Consider the following 16,237-nt stretch of genomic DNA (forward strand, 5'->3'; position numbering starts at 1 on the left):
TGGCGAGTGGACTACGTCCTCCGTTCCCTCCTTCAGGGAATGGTGGGTTGCATACACAAACAGGAAGTTCCCTTTCAGTCGAGAACGTCAGACGTTGTCGATGTCGACTGAATGGGGATCTTATTTAAAATGCCACTAGTGCTCCCACATTCCAGTGCCTAGACAGATGCCTCCTTATCCCCTTGCGATTTTAAAGTAGAGAAGGAACAGGGCTTTAGGCTAGGGAAGTCACTGCTGTTCCTACAGGACCACTGGGAAAGCATTCCCTGTACATGGAAGGATGGGACGCTGCGGAAGCCACATCCCGCCCAAGGATAGGACTCTGTACTGATACTTCAAACCCTCAAATGCAACATGCAGGATAGCCTGTGGTGCGGAAGGTTAGAGATCTGAAGTACATTTCATTCAGGTCAAATTCTGCAGACCGAGTTTGGGGGCGGGGTATTATAAAAAAATTGCCTCTGTGTTAGCAACCTGGATGGAGGCTTTCACGAAAGGTTCCATTGTTGGGCACAGCTCTCCACTGCATCACCAAACAACCCAACCTGGGAAATTGGCCTGGAAAGGCATGGCCTTGGCACAATCCTTCACCGCTCCTCCCTCAAGGGTAGCAAGGGAGGAAGAACCACTCAGGCAGTTTTCGACAGTAAAAGGTGCCATCTACCAGCTAGTAACTTAAATTCCCAGACTGATCTCTTGAAGTAGCGTGTGTATGACACGCCAATTCGTATTTCCATTTTTGGCGTGCTATCAACACGCATAATCGCTTTTCAGCGTGTTTATGAACGCCGTTGAATTAACGTTATTACTGTATATATAAATATATGACTTACCTCAACCACGTCCCTAAACCTAACCATCACTGGGGTTAATGGCATTTATGACTGTTCCCTTACCATCCTAGGAAAGGAAAACATATCTCCCCAGATGTAGATGTACATTTTGCTTCCTTTCGCTCGGATATTTGACGGCATGTACAGACACGCAGAATGACGCGGACGTTAATGGCGTAGACATACACGCATACACGCAGATACATGCAGATAGCTCAAAATGCGTATAGATGACACGCCACTTGACTCGAAAGTGCCGTGTATGTTTACGCAAATGTCATGATGTCATGTTGCAAATTCCATACACTTTGGGAAAGAAGGGCATTTTGGCGGTGGGCTGAGAACCAGCACGGCCCGCCCAGAGATACCGATCATGCAACATAAACAGACATTTGGGTGTTGTGAGAACACCAGTTGAGAGCTCAAAAGCTTGCGATCAACGTTGCCCTTGCACTGTAAACACCAACACCAGGAGAAACTTCCAGAAGAAGCACAGCTACACTAGCTTGTTGTATAACAACACTCTTCAGAAGACCTGAACATGAAGCTCGGCTCTAAAGCGAAAAGCAACTGGTGCGTGCATCTAATTCTGTATTTAGACCCGAGCTGTGGTGCGGAGTGTGAGATGCAGATCTCGCACACCAATGTACATTGGCTTGTTCTAAAGATACTCAAAGATGATTGGCTCCCTAACATGATCCCCATTCTGTCGACTTTTCAGTCGACCCTCTGACTTTCTCGACTGAAATGGAACTAATATTTCTTACAATTGACTGTTACCTTGTGCAAACTGTATTGTTTTTTTAAATGACGCATTAGGGTTGGTATTAGATGATTTTTTTAATCTCCTAATTATCTGATCTTATTTTGTAGTTCTGTGACCTCACAAAACAAGAAGTCACATACATGGATCCATTTGGTGAAGCCAATGACAAGAAAAACGAGATTCTGAAGAATTGGAGGTAGTAGATTAACGACTTAAAAGTGACAACGCAACAAAACTGAGACATGTCCTGGCCAGATATTTATGAAAAATACCCTCTTCCGGTCTACTTTCATTTAGTTAGTACTTGATACTTGCCAAAGTGTTTTGTTTTTAGAGTCCTGCTACACAATAATATTATTCTGCTAATGGATTTTAGTATAATAGTGAAACATTACCTTAAATGACCAAGCATGTGAAAACAACAACATCTACATTCAGAACCAAGACCGGTAACACTTTATAATAACTCCACGCTAATAATCATTAGTTAAGCATGAGTAAACAGTTTATTCATCATTTATGAAGTATTAATATACATTAATAAGCAGTTTATAAATACAGCTATAAATGCTTTCCTCTTGATGTAAAAGCATATCTATAATTTGTTTAATAATTGTATTTTCATAATAATCAATTTATCATTTCTAAATGAAGAATTGCATTTTTTATAAACAATTTATTTAAGAGTTTTCAGTGGTTCATAAGATTACTTAAATCATGTAAGTAAATGATAAATAAACTGTACATTCAAACATCTTATCATTTAGACATATAGTAATGGTTACTTGGTGTGTTAATAAATGCTTTATTAACATGTATTTATGCTGTAATTCAGGGTTAATTCGGGTAGTTGCATTTAGTAGTGGTCAGTTAACTATGTTTGTGAGCTCATCTAAAGTAAGGACTATTCTTGCCTAGTAAAGCATTTATAAAGGAGATTTAAAGGCTGTTAAATACTTCTATGTTCTGTATCACTGTGTTGTATTTGTTACATTTTACTGTTTAGAAGATTGATTCGCCTTTAAATCTCCTTTATAAATGCTCTACAAAGCCTGTATTTACTACATTTACTTACACTTTCTAAGTGATCTTATGAATGACTGACAACTCTTAAATAACTGGTTTGTAAATAAAGCTATACATGATTTAGAAATGATTAATTGATCATTAACAAAGTATGAAAATACAATTATTAAACACATTATAGATATGATTATAAATAAAGAAAAAAAACATTTATAGCTGTATTTATAACCTGCTTATTAATGTCTATTAATGCTTTATAAATGATGAATTAACTGTTTACTCATGCTTAACAAATGATTAATAGCGTGAAGTTGTTATAAAGTGTTACCCAAAGACCAAATAATTAAGCTTTATTTTTTTCAGTTCTTTTGCCAAAGCTAAAGGATGTGCCCTGAAATGGACATGGCATGATGTGCCCCACCCACGACAAGAGGATGGACATTCTTGTGGGGTCCATGTGCTAATGGTAATTTTTTTCTAATTTTCTCAAATCTGTCGATGTACTTTTATTTTTATGCATTCTGATAAAGTATTTACAATGCCCACTTAACTTAATTTATATTTTAGTTTGCTCAGGCCCTGCTTGAGGGAAAAGGTTTCGTGGATGGATATGCCTCAGTGGATATACCCCGGCTGAGGGCACAGTTCTGCAACATTCTGTTTTCCTCTTTAGGTGCTCACTTTCATAAAAAACTAAAGCAAAACACAAATTACAAATTTGGGGGGACATGATCAGTTCAATTAGTTTGGTCATGACCATGAGATATAAGATCAAGTCAAGTCACCTATATTTATATAACACTTTTTACAATGCAGATTGTGTCAAAGCAGCTTTACATTAAAAGAGGGAACATAATTTTGGCTGAAATTATTTTGTAGCTCTAGAAGAAAAAAAAAATCTTAATTTAGTTAATTTATCTATCAGCTGTGGAGAAACAGTTATGTCATCATGCAGCTCAGTTCAGTTCTCAATCAATGGTGTCAATGCAGGCAGATCAATAATGTTGAATATCAAGTGTTCCCATCTAAGCAAGCCAGATGTGAGAAGCGACAGCGGCAAGGGCTAATTAATTTATATTAATTGGTGGGAATGTGATAATAATAATAATAATTCGTTACATTTATATAGCGCTTTTCTGGACACTCAAAGCGCTTCACATAGAGGGGGGGATCTCCTCAACCACCACCAATTTGCAGCATCCACCTGGATGATGCGACGGCAGCCATATTGCGCCAGAACGCTCAGCACACACCAGCTTACTGGTGGAGAGGAGACAGTGATGAAGCCAATTGGTGTATATGGGGATTATTAGGAGGCCATGATGAACAGAGGCTACTGGGCAAATTTGGCCAGGATGCCGGGGTTACACCCCTACTCTTTCGAAAGACATCCTGGGATTTTTTTTGACCACAGAGAGTCAAGACCTCGGTTTAACGTCTCATCCGAAGGACGGTGCTCTTTTTGACAGCATAGTGTCCCCATCACTTTACTGGGGCGTTAGGACCCACACAGACCACAGGGTGAGCACCCCCTGCTGGCCTCACTAACACCTCTTCCAGCAGCAACCTGGTTTTCTCAGAAGGTCTCCCATCCAGGTACTAACCAGGCTCAGCCCTGCTTAGCTTTAATGGGCAACCAGTCTTGGGCTACAGGGTGATATGGCTGCTAACATTCTTCATGATGTGTCATGACCACAAGATAATTTTGTTGAAGTAACGACACCCTTATGTTCTGGCCATGCAATGAGAAATTGTGACCTAAGTTGAGAGAAATACATATTTGCATGTTCAATGTGAAGCAGCGTTGCACAGACCGATCGGTTTTGAATTATTGCTTCTCTTCCTTGCCACCTCGTGACAATAAGAATGTCACTACCTCAACAAAATGAATTAATATCTCATGGCCAAGACAGAACTAATCCTTTGATTATTAAAGGTTGTATAAGTCATTTCAGGCCTAAAAAAGGCAGAAACATAAATGATCACATTCACCTAATCTTTCCTCTAACGATCCGCTTGCTGCCTGCTCCACAAGCATGCCGTCCAAAAAGCGCGTCTCTGTAGGCAGCCTAGGCTCTGAGATCTGCACACAAAACAAATGGGTACAACCACCGCTCAAAACCAAAACAAACAGTGTTTCAACCAATCACCGACAGAGGCGGGTGTTGTGAGGTTTTGAGCTCATTCACGGCTGGATGCGAAATCGGAGCAACACCCGCCCCTGTCATGACTTGATGGTGTACCCATTTGTTTTGTGTGCTGATTTCAGAGCCTAGGCTGCATACAGAGATGCAGTTTTTGGACGACTTGCTTATGGGGCGGGCAGCTAGCGGATCGTTAGGAAAGATTAGGTGAATGTGATAATTTATGTTTCGGCCCATTTTGGGCCTGAAATGACTGATACAAACTTTAATATATGATTTTTTCCCCCTGCAGATAGAGGAGTAAAGTGCACAGTGTGTTGGAGTGTCCTGATGAAAGATAAGGTGCATAGAAGCATCTGTTTAATACTGTAATTAATTGCAAAGAATCAAGCATTGTTTCAATTTTAGGTGTGCTGTCAGGAATGTGGTGCACACAGCCATTTGAGATGTCAACGAACACCATGTGGCATCTGTGTAATTTGTAAGTAATTTCAATTACAAGAACAAACAGCTATTCAACACGCTATATAAAATCCAGGCTAAAAGAGCAAGTTGTGCAAACTGCAGTGAAACTCCCACAAAAATCAAAACAAGTATCTAATGTTGCATACTATATTTCAAAGCAGATTTAAGGATATTTGTAAAATTTAAGGGGCCGTTTGAATAAGGGTATGTTTATATGCATGTTATCCAGTGCTGTGCAATTTGTTTCTGGAAATATGTTTTGCTGAGGTAAGAGTTATTATTAGTTAATAATCAGTTTTGTTTTGGTCTGTTCCTTATAATGTATGACTTACGAACTGTTGGTAAAGTCCACAAATTGTAGATGTATAGAGGATGTTGTATCCCAGTACAAGTGTAGTTGAACACCCATTTTAATGTTTAATGTTTTAGATGTAATGATTATTCGTCCTGAGATTAGAATGCCATTGCTGTTTATTATGACGCTTCAAATAGCAGGTGAAGGAAACACTATGTTCGAACATCTACAAAAAGGAGAAAGTAAGCAGACAGAGGAAAGCACAAGAAGACCTTCAGAGGATGAGAAGAAACAAGAGGAAGAAGAGAAAAGGGAAACTCACAAAACAGAAAAAGTGGAAGTAAAAAAAAAAACAATCAAAGGGTAAAAAAATAAAGGCCAGTGATGCATCAGATAGGGAAAAAAAGCAAGACCGCAAGGAAGAAAGACAGCCAGAAACCTTTGAAACTGACAAGGATACAGGTTTTGAAAATGAGGAAATAGAGGCAAGAGACAGAGGAGATTGTCATTTGAATAACCCCACAGACGACATTAAAGGCATCAAAGTTTTTGGACGCTTAGTCCTCACTGGTCAGAGAAAGTCCCCGTATGTTGTCACAAAGGAAGAAATTCAGTGCAGAATAGAAGGGGAGAATATGTCTTCTAATGTTTTCAGAGATCTGCTAGGAGTAAGTTGATTTTTAAATTGATACGGTCGATTATATTAGTTATCAGTTGTATTTTATATTTGTTTTAATCTCTCTTTTAGTTTTATTTTAGTTCTAATGCACTACTGTACTACACTCAATCTTCCCAAGAAAAAGAAGACTAAGACAAGCATTTTTAGTGCACTAACAGAGGGAGAGGCTTCAGATCTTGCCACTGGTTTAACTAAAAGCCTGTGTCAAAATGTCAGTCCAAAGTTGGTACGTAAAGACATAAGTGACCACAATGCAGAAGTGACCAGGTACAGTACATTTTCTCATTGCAGAGCTACGTACGTTGCTGATATTTGATGTAATTTAATTAACGGTTTCATCTTTTTCTTTTCGTTAAAGGACAACTCTGGCTAGTGTACGTGCCAACTTGCAATCAAGCCTGGATTCTAGATCAGCCTTCAGTTTGTTAACCCACACATTTGGTCCGCAGGCAGTGGGTGGAGTGTTAGGTTTCATTTCAGAGAGTCTAAAATAAAAGGAGAACGAATCAATCTCAAATGCAGCACCAAACTGTTTGTGAAATGTTAAGGTTGCTAAATCTGAGAATAACCTTTTATGTTTGATGAGATTCATAAACTTTCCCAATTAATCGAATCAGTAGCGGTCTTTTATTTCTCCAAAATACCCTTATATTTGTGTTATATTAATAATTTTGTTTTATCAAAATGCTCAGTGTAAAATACATAAACTTACATCTTTAGTATGTGGAATAAATAAAAATGTTTTATTGGATGAATGACGTATAATTCCTTATAAACACAAACAGAAACATACCACATGTCATCTAGCCCCATTGCAATGGTATTGTAACTGTAATAATTAATTATAGTTCTAAAATATCAAATTTACATTGACGGAATTACTTTTTAGTACAAAAAATACATCACATTGAAAACAGGTTTGCAGATTCTTCCGAAAATAGTATTGTTTAGAAATTAAAAAACATTTTTTTTTACTTTTTTTTGGGTTGCCTCTTTCTTCTTTTAAACCCTTCTGAATTTGTGTCAGAAATGCAGGTTTTCTTGGAAACCTTGGAAGTCTTTTCTTTTTTTTTGCATTGCATGGGAAGAGTGGCTGTATCTTCCTTGAAGTGTCATTGGTACAATGCCTTTTTGACAAAAGACTTCTGTCTTCTTGTTGGACATTAACATAGAGATCATTTATTTGGCTTTTGATGTTCTCTGGAACAGTCTGCCATCTTTTGATAATTGCAAGAACATCTTCTAGTCTCCGGAAGTCTAAACTTGTGTCTTGTTTCTTAAAGTACACATCAGCATTGTCAGATTGATTCACAGAACAGCACATTTTTTCATTAATGGTCATGGCTAAAATAAGGCAGGGACATATGCAATGATATGAGAATGTGCAACAGGAACAAGAATAGGTTTCCAAATCTGCATGATATGTTCCTCTCCCACAAAGACTTTCGACGTCGATTTCCATCTTCACCTCAGAACAGATACTGAAGTGACCATTGTTTTGTAAAGCTCTTGCATGAGCTTCCAGCTGAAGAGCAAATTCAGGAAATGCATCATCCTTTTCTTTGAGTATATCAAGCAAAACCAAATGTTTGCATACTTCACCTTTCAAACCCACAGGGCAACTGCAGAAACACTCCGCTGGGCAGGTTCTGTAGGAAAGTGAGGAGTCTTGTTCGGATGGCACATTATAGACATATATTTCCGATGATTCGCTTGTAATGTGGTCAATCCAGCCTTTTTCCATCATTCTAGTTGCTTTGCTTAATGTTTCCTCCAACTTCATGGCAACACAGTTTGCCATTCTTCCTGCTGATTGCAAGTGTTTTATCACCTGAAAGTAAGTCTCCGTCTTGCAAAGAAGGACGTCAAGCAAGTCATCCAAACGCCGATTTCTTATCCCAGATAAGAATTGGTATTTCAGTCGATGGAAGAACCTGAATAAAAAAAAAACAATTTATAGTCCCAAAACAAGTTCATAATTATATGTGGAATGACAGTGAATGATTTCTGCTTTACAGTCTTTAATAACAATTTAAATTCCATAGGGTCTTATTTTACCTTTCTATTAAATTGTTGGTCTCTGAATTACCATGGTTATAACAACGTCCATAGTCAGCCCATCTATGACTTATTGGTTCCCAGTACCTCTGGAAGTAATTGCAAAGCTCTTTGTAGTGAGAAAATTCCTTTAGGAATTGTTTAGACATTCTGTCAAAGTCAGCCTTCTGCAATTAACAAAAATAGGTATGGTGAGTCTGCAAGTAAAAAAAGGTAACAATATAAAAGCTTGGTAATATTGTATAATGGCGCTTTTCCACTGCATAGTACGGTACGGTTCGGTTCGGTACGGCTCACTTGTGGTGCTTTTCCACTGCATGGTACGGTACAGTACGGTTCGCTTCAGGTCGCTTTAAATGGTACCTGGTCTGTTGAGGTTCCAAGCGTACCGTACCGGTACTAAAATGTGACGTGAAACACTGCAGATCACTGATTGGTCAGACAGAATCGTCACTACCAGCGTCACTACTAGCGTCATTGGATTTGCGACACGAGACACTTTTCTAGCAGTATTTTTGTTTTGCTGCCATCAGCCTCATTTTAAACACATTTTTCCGTCTAGCAGTTAAAAACAACCACATACCGAGAATCAGGAACACCATCCCCTCGATAGTCTCCATTGTTCCTGTGTTGTGGGTTTGAAAATGTGGCGCTTTTAAGATGATGTCATGGCAGTAGAGGCGCGCGCAAATAACGATCAGTCCCACACACTTTGAAGGGGTACTACTGCAGTGGAAACGCAATGCGAGCCGAACTGTTCCACGCCGAGTCGAAGCGTACTGGGCCGAACCGTACCGTACTATGCAGTGGAAAAGCGCCTTAATATGTATAATTATTTATTTTGCTTTTTTTGTGGTTTTTAAAAACAGTGATACAGTGAATGGAAAACTACACAATGCATAGTGAAAAAAAGCCTCTTGGTCAAAAATGTTACGGTGCAAATAGTAATACAATTCAAATATTTCTAACTTAAAGGGATAATTCACATTTTGTTCCAAATTTTTATGAGTTTCTTTCTTCTATTGAACACAAAAGAAAATATTTTGAAGAATGTTGGTAATCAGACAGTTGACGGCACCCATTGACTTAATTGTTTAGTTTTTTCTACTAGGGATCATCAATTGTTTAATTACCAACATTCTTAAATATATATTTATATATATATATATATATATATATACACTCACCGGCCACTTTATTAGGTACCCCATGCTAGTAACGGGTTGGACCCCCTTTTGCCTTTAGAACTGCCTCAATTCTTCGTGGCATAGATTCAACAAGGTGCTGGAAGCATTCCTCAGGGAGTTTGGTCCATATTGACATGATGGCATCACACAGTTGCCGCAGATTTGTCGGCTGCACATCCATGATGCGAATCTCCCGTTCCACCACATCCCAAAGATGCTCTATTGGATTGAGATCTGGTGACTGTGGAGGCCATTTGAGTACAGCGAACTCATTGTCATGTTCAAGAAACCAGTCTGAGATGATTCCAGCTTTATGACATGGCGCATTATCCTGCTGAAAGTAGCCATCAGAAGTTGGGTACATTGTGGTCATAAAGGGATGGACATGGTCAGCAACAATACTCAGGTAGGCTGTGGCGTTGCAACGATGCTCAATTGGTACCAAGGGGCCCAAAGAGTGCCAAGAAAATATTCCCCACACCATGACACCACCACCACCAGCCTGAACCGTTGATACAAGGCAGGATGGATCCATGCTTTCATGTTGTAGACGCCAAATTCTGACCCTACCATCCGAATGTCGCAGCAGAAATCGAGACTCATCAGACCAGGCAACGTTTTTCCAATCTTCTATTGTCCAATTTCGATGAGCTTGTGCAAATTGTAGCCTCAGTTTCCTGTTCTTAGCTGAAAGGAGTGGCACCCGGTGTGGTCTTCTGCTGCTGTAGCCCATCTGCCTCAAAGTTCGACGTACTGTGCGTTCAGAGATGCTCTTCTGCCCACCTTGGTTGTAACGGGTGGTTATTTGAGTCACTGTTGCCCTTCTATCAGCTCGAACCAGTCTGGCCATTCTCCTCTGACCTCTGGCATCAACAAGGCATTTCCGCCCACAGAACTGCCGCTCACTGGATGTTTTTTCTTTTTCGGACCATTCTCTGTAAACCCTAGAGATGGTTGTGCGTGAAAATCCCAGTAGATTAGCAGTTTCTGAAATACTCAGACCAGCCCTTCTGGCACCAACAATCATGCCACGTTCAAAGTCACTCAAATCACCTTTCTTCCCCATACTGATGCTCGGTTTGAACTGCAGGAGATTGTCTTGACCATGTCTACATGCCTAAATGCACTGAGTTGCCGCCATGTGATTGGCTGCTTAGAAATTAAGTGTTAACGAGCAGTTGGACAGGTGTACCTAATAAAGTGGCCGGTGAGTGTATATATATATATAGTTATTTTTTCAGCAGAAGAAAGAAACTCAAACAGGTTTGAAACAACATTAGGGTAAGCACACATCACAAAAAAAAACATTTTTTTGGTGAAAAAATTACATGCCTTTAAAAATGGGTTGTCAAGGTATACATTAGGTGTACATATGAAGAGTTCAGATGCAAAAGCCTCTAAATGCCATTTGAAATTTTCTTCTAGAATGATCATTTTTATCAAGCTTGTATATTTAAGTTCAGTGATTTCACTTAAATGGCAATGATAATTACCTATTAATTGTTATTTAAGTGAAATTACTGAACTTAAATATACAAGTTTGATAAAACTCATCATTAAAGATGAAAATTTCAAATGGCATTTAGAGGCTTTTGCATCTGAACTCTTCATATTGTAACTGTATAATACAACAATTAAAATATAAAATTCAAATACCATAGGACAAGCTTTCATTTTTTTGAAGTAATCAATAATTTCTTTCCGGATACTTGTGGCCCACTAACACTGGAATCTGACTTCATCAACCACCGAACAATGGCCTGTGAACCAGAACATATGTAACGGATTATGCAAGTATCATTAACATTATGAATCAATATATTTAAGGGGAAAAAAGTGTCTTACTTGGAGTACATGGTACCAGCAAAGAAGAACATCAGACTCAGGGAAAACATCGTTCAAAGCATTTATTTCACTCATGTCTTTGTCAACCATGAAGCACCTTTAAAGAAAAAGAAAAGTAAGTAAACTTGTTAAACCTTGGATCCCCCAATAGATCAGTTCCTTAATAAATTACCTTGGTGGCTTAGGGAACAAAGGTCGTAGCCTCCGAAGTGCAAGCTTAAGGGTTTCTTGTGTCTCATTGCTTGTTATTATGTATGCAACAGGAACTCCATGACCATGGTCATCTCTCACAAGCAGTGTAAAAAGTGTAAAGGAATATTGATTCACACAGTGTGTGGCATCAAAAAACACAATGTTACTCCCATGGTCCTGTAAGTCTTTTCTCATGCACTCCATTTAGAGAACAATTATAAGATCCTGATCATTACCCAGTGGCTGATAAAATACAACATTATCTTTTAAAGGACCAGCTAATTAGCCTGGCATGCCAGACCTACATCAAGATGTTAGGTCTGGAAACTCTTCATTAACAGGGCTCAATCATAGGGGCGGGATAAACGGTTGTCTTTCAAATTCTCTCTGCACGCAATTGGATAGCGCTAAAGCCAATCAGAGCAACAAAGACGGTGACGTACTCAGCGGAGCAAGTTGATATATTAAACTTTTACCGTATCCAGTCCAGCTGTCAACATTGAACATTGAAAATAAGGGAGAATTCCCGGAATCCATCCCCAAAATAAGGGATTTTTTTTTGGTTTTTTACACGACCCACAAACTTTAAAAATAAAACACTAATCATTAAAAGTCTAAAGAGTTTATAACTAGCCAACATATGTGTGAGAGAGAAAGAGACAGTATGTGTGTGTTTGTGTGTGTATGAGAGAGAAAGAGACAGTGTGTCATTAAAAAAAATAATATCAGAGAGAATGCTTGCTGGAGATGATTCGGGAGAGGTCCGTGCACCTATACCGATCAGAGCACGCGCTGACACGGAGTAAAGCCTTTATACTCGACGTGACAGCACGAGCGCGGGCGGCAAATATGACAAGTTGATCATTTCGCCACAGCTTTTTTGTAACAGCGCGCGCGGCGCTGGCCGCATCCGAGGATGAACGACTTCAAACCGGATATGTCCGAGCTTGCTCTGACCGTCGCAAGTTCGCAACTCTGTCATAATTATGTTAAGCCCGCCCTCCGACTTTATACACGATGTGATTGGCCCTACCGGAGTTGGGGTTTTCCAGCTCAAACGTCTATGGAGAGTTGCTAGACCACACTTTGCAGCAAAATAATTTTTGCTGCCGCTAGGGTGTGTCTAGATTTCTAGGCTACCAGCTAATAGTTTTTCTGTACTCTTATAATCATCTTTATCAAGATGTTTCCCTCAAAGCATACAGGTACGGACATTATGTATGTCTTCTGGTGTAACAAAATATTCTCTGGAATGATAATTAACTTCTCCATGAGCTTTTGACCACTGATGAGCTTGAAGGAGGATGACATCTGGTTTTACGCCTAATGTGATCCACTTCTTGATCTCATCCACCAGCTGAGGGTGAATCTGATGAAAATGACCATCTTCTACAGAAACATCATGTCCATTGTGCTGGTCAAATACTCTCTGCACAATAACTTTGTGTCCTTTCCAATCATTTCTCACTTTAAAAGAGAGGTATGCTTTACACCCGACAGCTCTGTGACTTCTTTCATATACATTTCCAGATCTTCTGCAATGGAAAATATAATATCCTCTTCTTTTATCTTTTAAACTGGAACAATTTGTGGTCCTGAATGATTTTGTGTGCTCTTTGTTAATTAAAACTCAGAGCCGACTTGAGAAGACTAAGGAAGATTTTTAGGCAGGCTCTCGAGGACAAAAAACCTGCTATTAAAGAGATGCGAGATGATGTTAGGGAGCGCATAAAGATCTTGCGCCGAGCAGAGTGCCAGCGAAGGGATAGAAGGAGGCGGGAAAAGGAGAGGGTCAAGTTCACAAAAAAACCCTTCAAGTACATGTCAGGGCTCCTTGGAGCAAAAAGATCAGGAGTGCTAAAGGCCCCAAAGGAGGAGGTAGAAGAGCACCTCCGTAAAGTGCACAGTGACCCAAGGCGAGAGGAAGAACTCGACATGGAAGGAAAGCTGTACAGCCCAGAGGAGCCGACCATCTCCTTTGATGATAGAGAGCCCAGATGGCAGGAAGTCAATGACTTCCTCCGAAAGGCAAGGGAAAGATCTGCACCGGGGCCGAATGGAATTTCGTACAAAGTTTATAAGAACTGTGAGAGGCTGAGGAGACGTCTGTGGAAGCTACTGAAGGTAGTGTGGAGGAAGAACCATCTGCCAGACAGTTTTCTTATTGCTGAGGGCTGCTTCATCCCCAAGCAGGAGGACTCTTCTAGCTTGAAAGACTTCCGCACAATCTCGCTGTTGAATGTGGAGGGGAAGTTGTTCTTCGGAATCTTGGCGAAGAGGCTGACCCAGTTCTTGATTAATAACAAGTACATTGACACCTCTGTACAGAAAGGCGGAGTACCTGGAGTCCCTGGTTGCATCGAGCACAACAGTGTCATCTCTAAGATCATCGAGGACGCAAAAAGGAACCAGGGAGATCTAGCAGTCCTGTGGCTTGACCTAACGAATGCTTATGGCACAGTACCACACAAGTTGGTCGATCACACACTCAGAGCCTATCACGTCCCCCAGAAGGTTCGGATGTTCCTCCAGAACTACTTTGGGCACTTCAAGATGTGCTTCACCTCCGGTGACTTCACTACCAACTGGCAGAGATTGGAGGTCGTAATTGTGACCGGATGTACCATCTCTGTGATTCTGTTCGCAGCAGCGATGAATCTCCTCGTCAAATCAGTGGAAAAGCCAAGACGGGGAGCTGTGCTGTCAAGTGGAGTCCAACAGGTCCCAGTTAGGGCCTTTATGGACGACCTGACAATAACTGCGAGGTCAGTCCCGTAGGGCAGATGGATCTTGGAAGATTTGGTAGAGCTCGCCACAGCAGCTAGGATGGAGTTCAAACCCTCAAAATCGAGAAGCTTGGTATTGAAGCCGTGTGCAGGATCGCTTCCGGTTTAAGATCGGTGAAGATACCATTCCAACAGTTTCAGAGAAGCCAGTAAAGAGCTTAGGGAGGTGGTACAGAGCTGACCTGACTGACAAAGCAAGCGTGAAGGAGATGCTCAACCAAGCAGAAGAATGGCTGAAGGCCCTGGAGAGGACCGGCCTGCCCGGCAAGTACAAGGTATGGGGCTACCAACACGGCATCCTTCCAAGGTTCCTGTGGCCACTGCTTGTCTATAAGGTCCCCTTGACAACAGTGGAGGGTTTGGAAAGGAAAATTAATAACTTCCTCAGGAGGTGGCTGTCTGTCCCCAAAAGTTTTTGCTCTATAGGGCTATACAGCTCAGGGAGCAAGTTGCAATTGCCAATTACATCAGTCGTGGAGGAATTTAAGACAGCCAAAGTTCGGTTGGCGATGATGTTGCGCGACAGCAACAATCAGGCTGTGCGACAGGCCAACATCGTAGTGAAAACGGGGCGAAAGTGGAAAGCCAGCGGAGCTCTGAGGGAAGCGGAAGAGCGCTTAAAGCATGCGGATATCATGGGCACGGTGACCCAGGGGAGACTGGGCCTGGGAGTCATCACCCGAGCAAGCTGGAATGAGGCAAAGGCAAAGGACCGGAAAGAGATGGTGCAGAAGGAGATTCGGGCTGTGGAGGAAGAGAGTAGATAAGCCAGGGCAGTAGCCATGAAACAACAAGGCAGCTGGACCAGGTGGGGAAGTGTTCGAGGAATAGCCATCAGTTAGAAGGACATCTGGAATATGGAGGGGCATCGAATAAAGTTCCTCCTTAGCTCTGTGTATGATGTCCTGCCAACACCAACAAACCTTCAAAGATGGAGACTGACAGAGGATCCCTCCTGTGCGCTGTGCAAGAGACCGGCAAACCTGGAGCACATTCTGTCGTCCTGTCGGGCAGGCCTGACTGAAGGGAGGTTCAGGTGGCGCCATGATCAGGTGCTCTCACAGCTGGCAGAGGGACTGGAAAAGGAGAGGAAGCGGAAAAGAACCAAGGGCCAAGATAGAGGTCCCCGCTTCATTTGCTTCCTCAGGCCTGGGGAGAAGGCAGGCAAGGAGGACCGATGTTTAGGGATCCTTGGGACAGCAGAGGACTGGGAAATGAGAGTTGATCTGGGGAGGCAACTCAAGTTCCCAGAGGAAATTGCCGTGACCAGCCTCCGACCAGACATAGTGGTCTGGTCCCAGGCAACAAGACAGGTGGCCCTAATAGAGCTGACAGTACCCTGGGAGGAAAGGATTGAGGAAGCACATGAACGCAAGTTAGGGAAGTATCAGTCCCTCATCACTGAGAGCCAGCAGAGGGGTTGGAGAGCCTGGAATCTACCGGTGGAGGTGGGTTGCAGGGGATTCCCAGGACAGTCACTTTGGAGAGCATTGGGGACGCTTGGGGTTAGAGGGTCAGCCCGCAAGAACCTAGTGAACAAGATAGCAGAGCAGGCAGAAACAGCATCCAGATGGCTGTGGTTGAAGAGGAGCGAGCGGTGGCTAAACCAGGCTGGCAGAGAGGGCGGGGGTCAGAGCGGTGTGGTATAGTCCTGAATGACCGAGGGAGCAGTTCCAGGACGCTGGCTCTGCTGTCAAGCTTCATGGAGGTGTCGTGGGCTAGTTGATGAAACACCGGTGAAGTGGGGTGCCCACTTGAAAACCCAGTGAAGTCGACAGGTCTAAACCATTCAGCTCTGCCCTCAGGTGAAGACGTCTGAAGGAAGCGGCTTCCATGCTAGCCACCCACATAAGGAGCAGGACGTAACTCCAGCCAAGTGTGGTGGCTGCGATATACTCTATCGTTTAAAGACATTAATTATTTCTGTGATAAAGTTCTCTTCTTGATCATCTGGTTTAAGA

The 16,237-nt window shown here is 41.6% G+C and overlaps 2 protein-coding genes and 2 long non-coding RNA genes across 4 annotated transcripts; 3 read left to right on the forward strand and 1 right to left on the reverse strand.

The window, feature by feature from the left end:
- The first annotated feature begins 1,704 nt into the window (after positions 1-1,704).
- LOC148998353 (uncharacterized) lies at positions 1,705-3,288 on the forward strand. Its single transcript, XR_016155158.1, has 3 exons — positions 1,705-1,795; positions 2,989-3,091; positions 3,193-3,288. It is a non-coding gene; the product is annotated as an uncharacterized LOC148998353 (long non-coding RNA).
- A 1,717-nt stretch (positions 3,289-5,005) lies between these two features.
- On the forward strand, positions 5,006-6,218 carry LOC120477575 (uncharacterized). The gene is made up of 3 exons (XR_016155170.1): positions 5,006-5,111; positions 5,178-5,250; positions 5,727-6,218. It is a non-coding gene; the product is annotated as an uncharacterized LOC120477575 (long non-coding RNA).
- A 714-nt stretch (positions 6,219-6,932) lies between these two features.
- Positions 6,933-13,130, reverse strand: LOC120477945 (uncharacterized). Its single transcript, XM_089127340.1, has 5 exons — positions 11,471-13,130; positions 11,299-11,395; positions 11,110-11,213; positions 8,267-8,433; positions 6,933-8,142 (listed from the first exon to the last, which is right to left on the reverse strand). Exons 3-5 carry the CDS (start codon positions 11,125-11,127, stop codon positions 7,059-7,061), a joined length of 1,269 nt encoding a protein of 422 aa, XP_088983466.1. The 5' UTR covers positions 11,128-11,213; positions 11,299-11,395; positions 11,471-13,130; the 3' UTR covers positions 6,933-7,058.
- Positions 13,131-13,387: 257 nt separating this feature from the next.
- Positions 13,388-16,006, forward strand: LOC120477574 (uncharacterized). Its single transcript, XM_089127342.1, has one exon. It carries the CDS (start codon positions 15,134-15,136, stop codon positions 15,923-15,925), a length of 792 nt encoding a protein of 263 aa, XP_088983468.1. The 5' UTR covers positions 13,388-15,133; the 3' UTR covers positions 15,926-16,006.
- Positions 16,007-16,237: the final 231 nt, after the last annotated feature.

The sequence above is a fragment of the Pimephales promelas genome, chromosome 1 (genome assembly GCF_988280905.1).
Source record: "Pimephales promelas chromosome 1, fPimPro1.hap1.1, whole genome shotgun sequence".
NCBI lineage: Eukaryota > Metazoa > Chordata > Actinopteri > Cypriniformes > Leuciscidae > Pimephales > Pimephales promelas.

What these genes read in the sequence shown, in the direction of transcription:
- LOC120477945 (XM_089127340.1), bottom strand. An exon ending in ACCAACAATTTAATAGAAAG is followed by an intron (nt 8,143 to 8,266) that starts GTAAAATAAGAC and finishes TTTTTTATTCAG; the next exon opens with GTTCTTCCATCGACTGAAAT.
- LOC120477574 (XM_089127342.1), top strand. Translation starts at nt 15,134, where the DNA reads ATGGAGGGGCATCGAATAAAGTTCCTCCTTAGCTCTGTGTATGATGTC.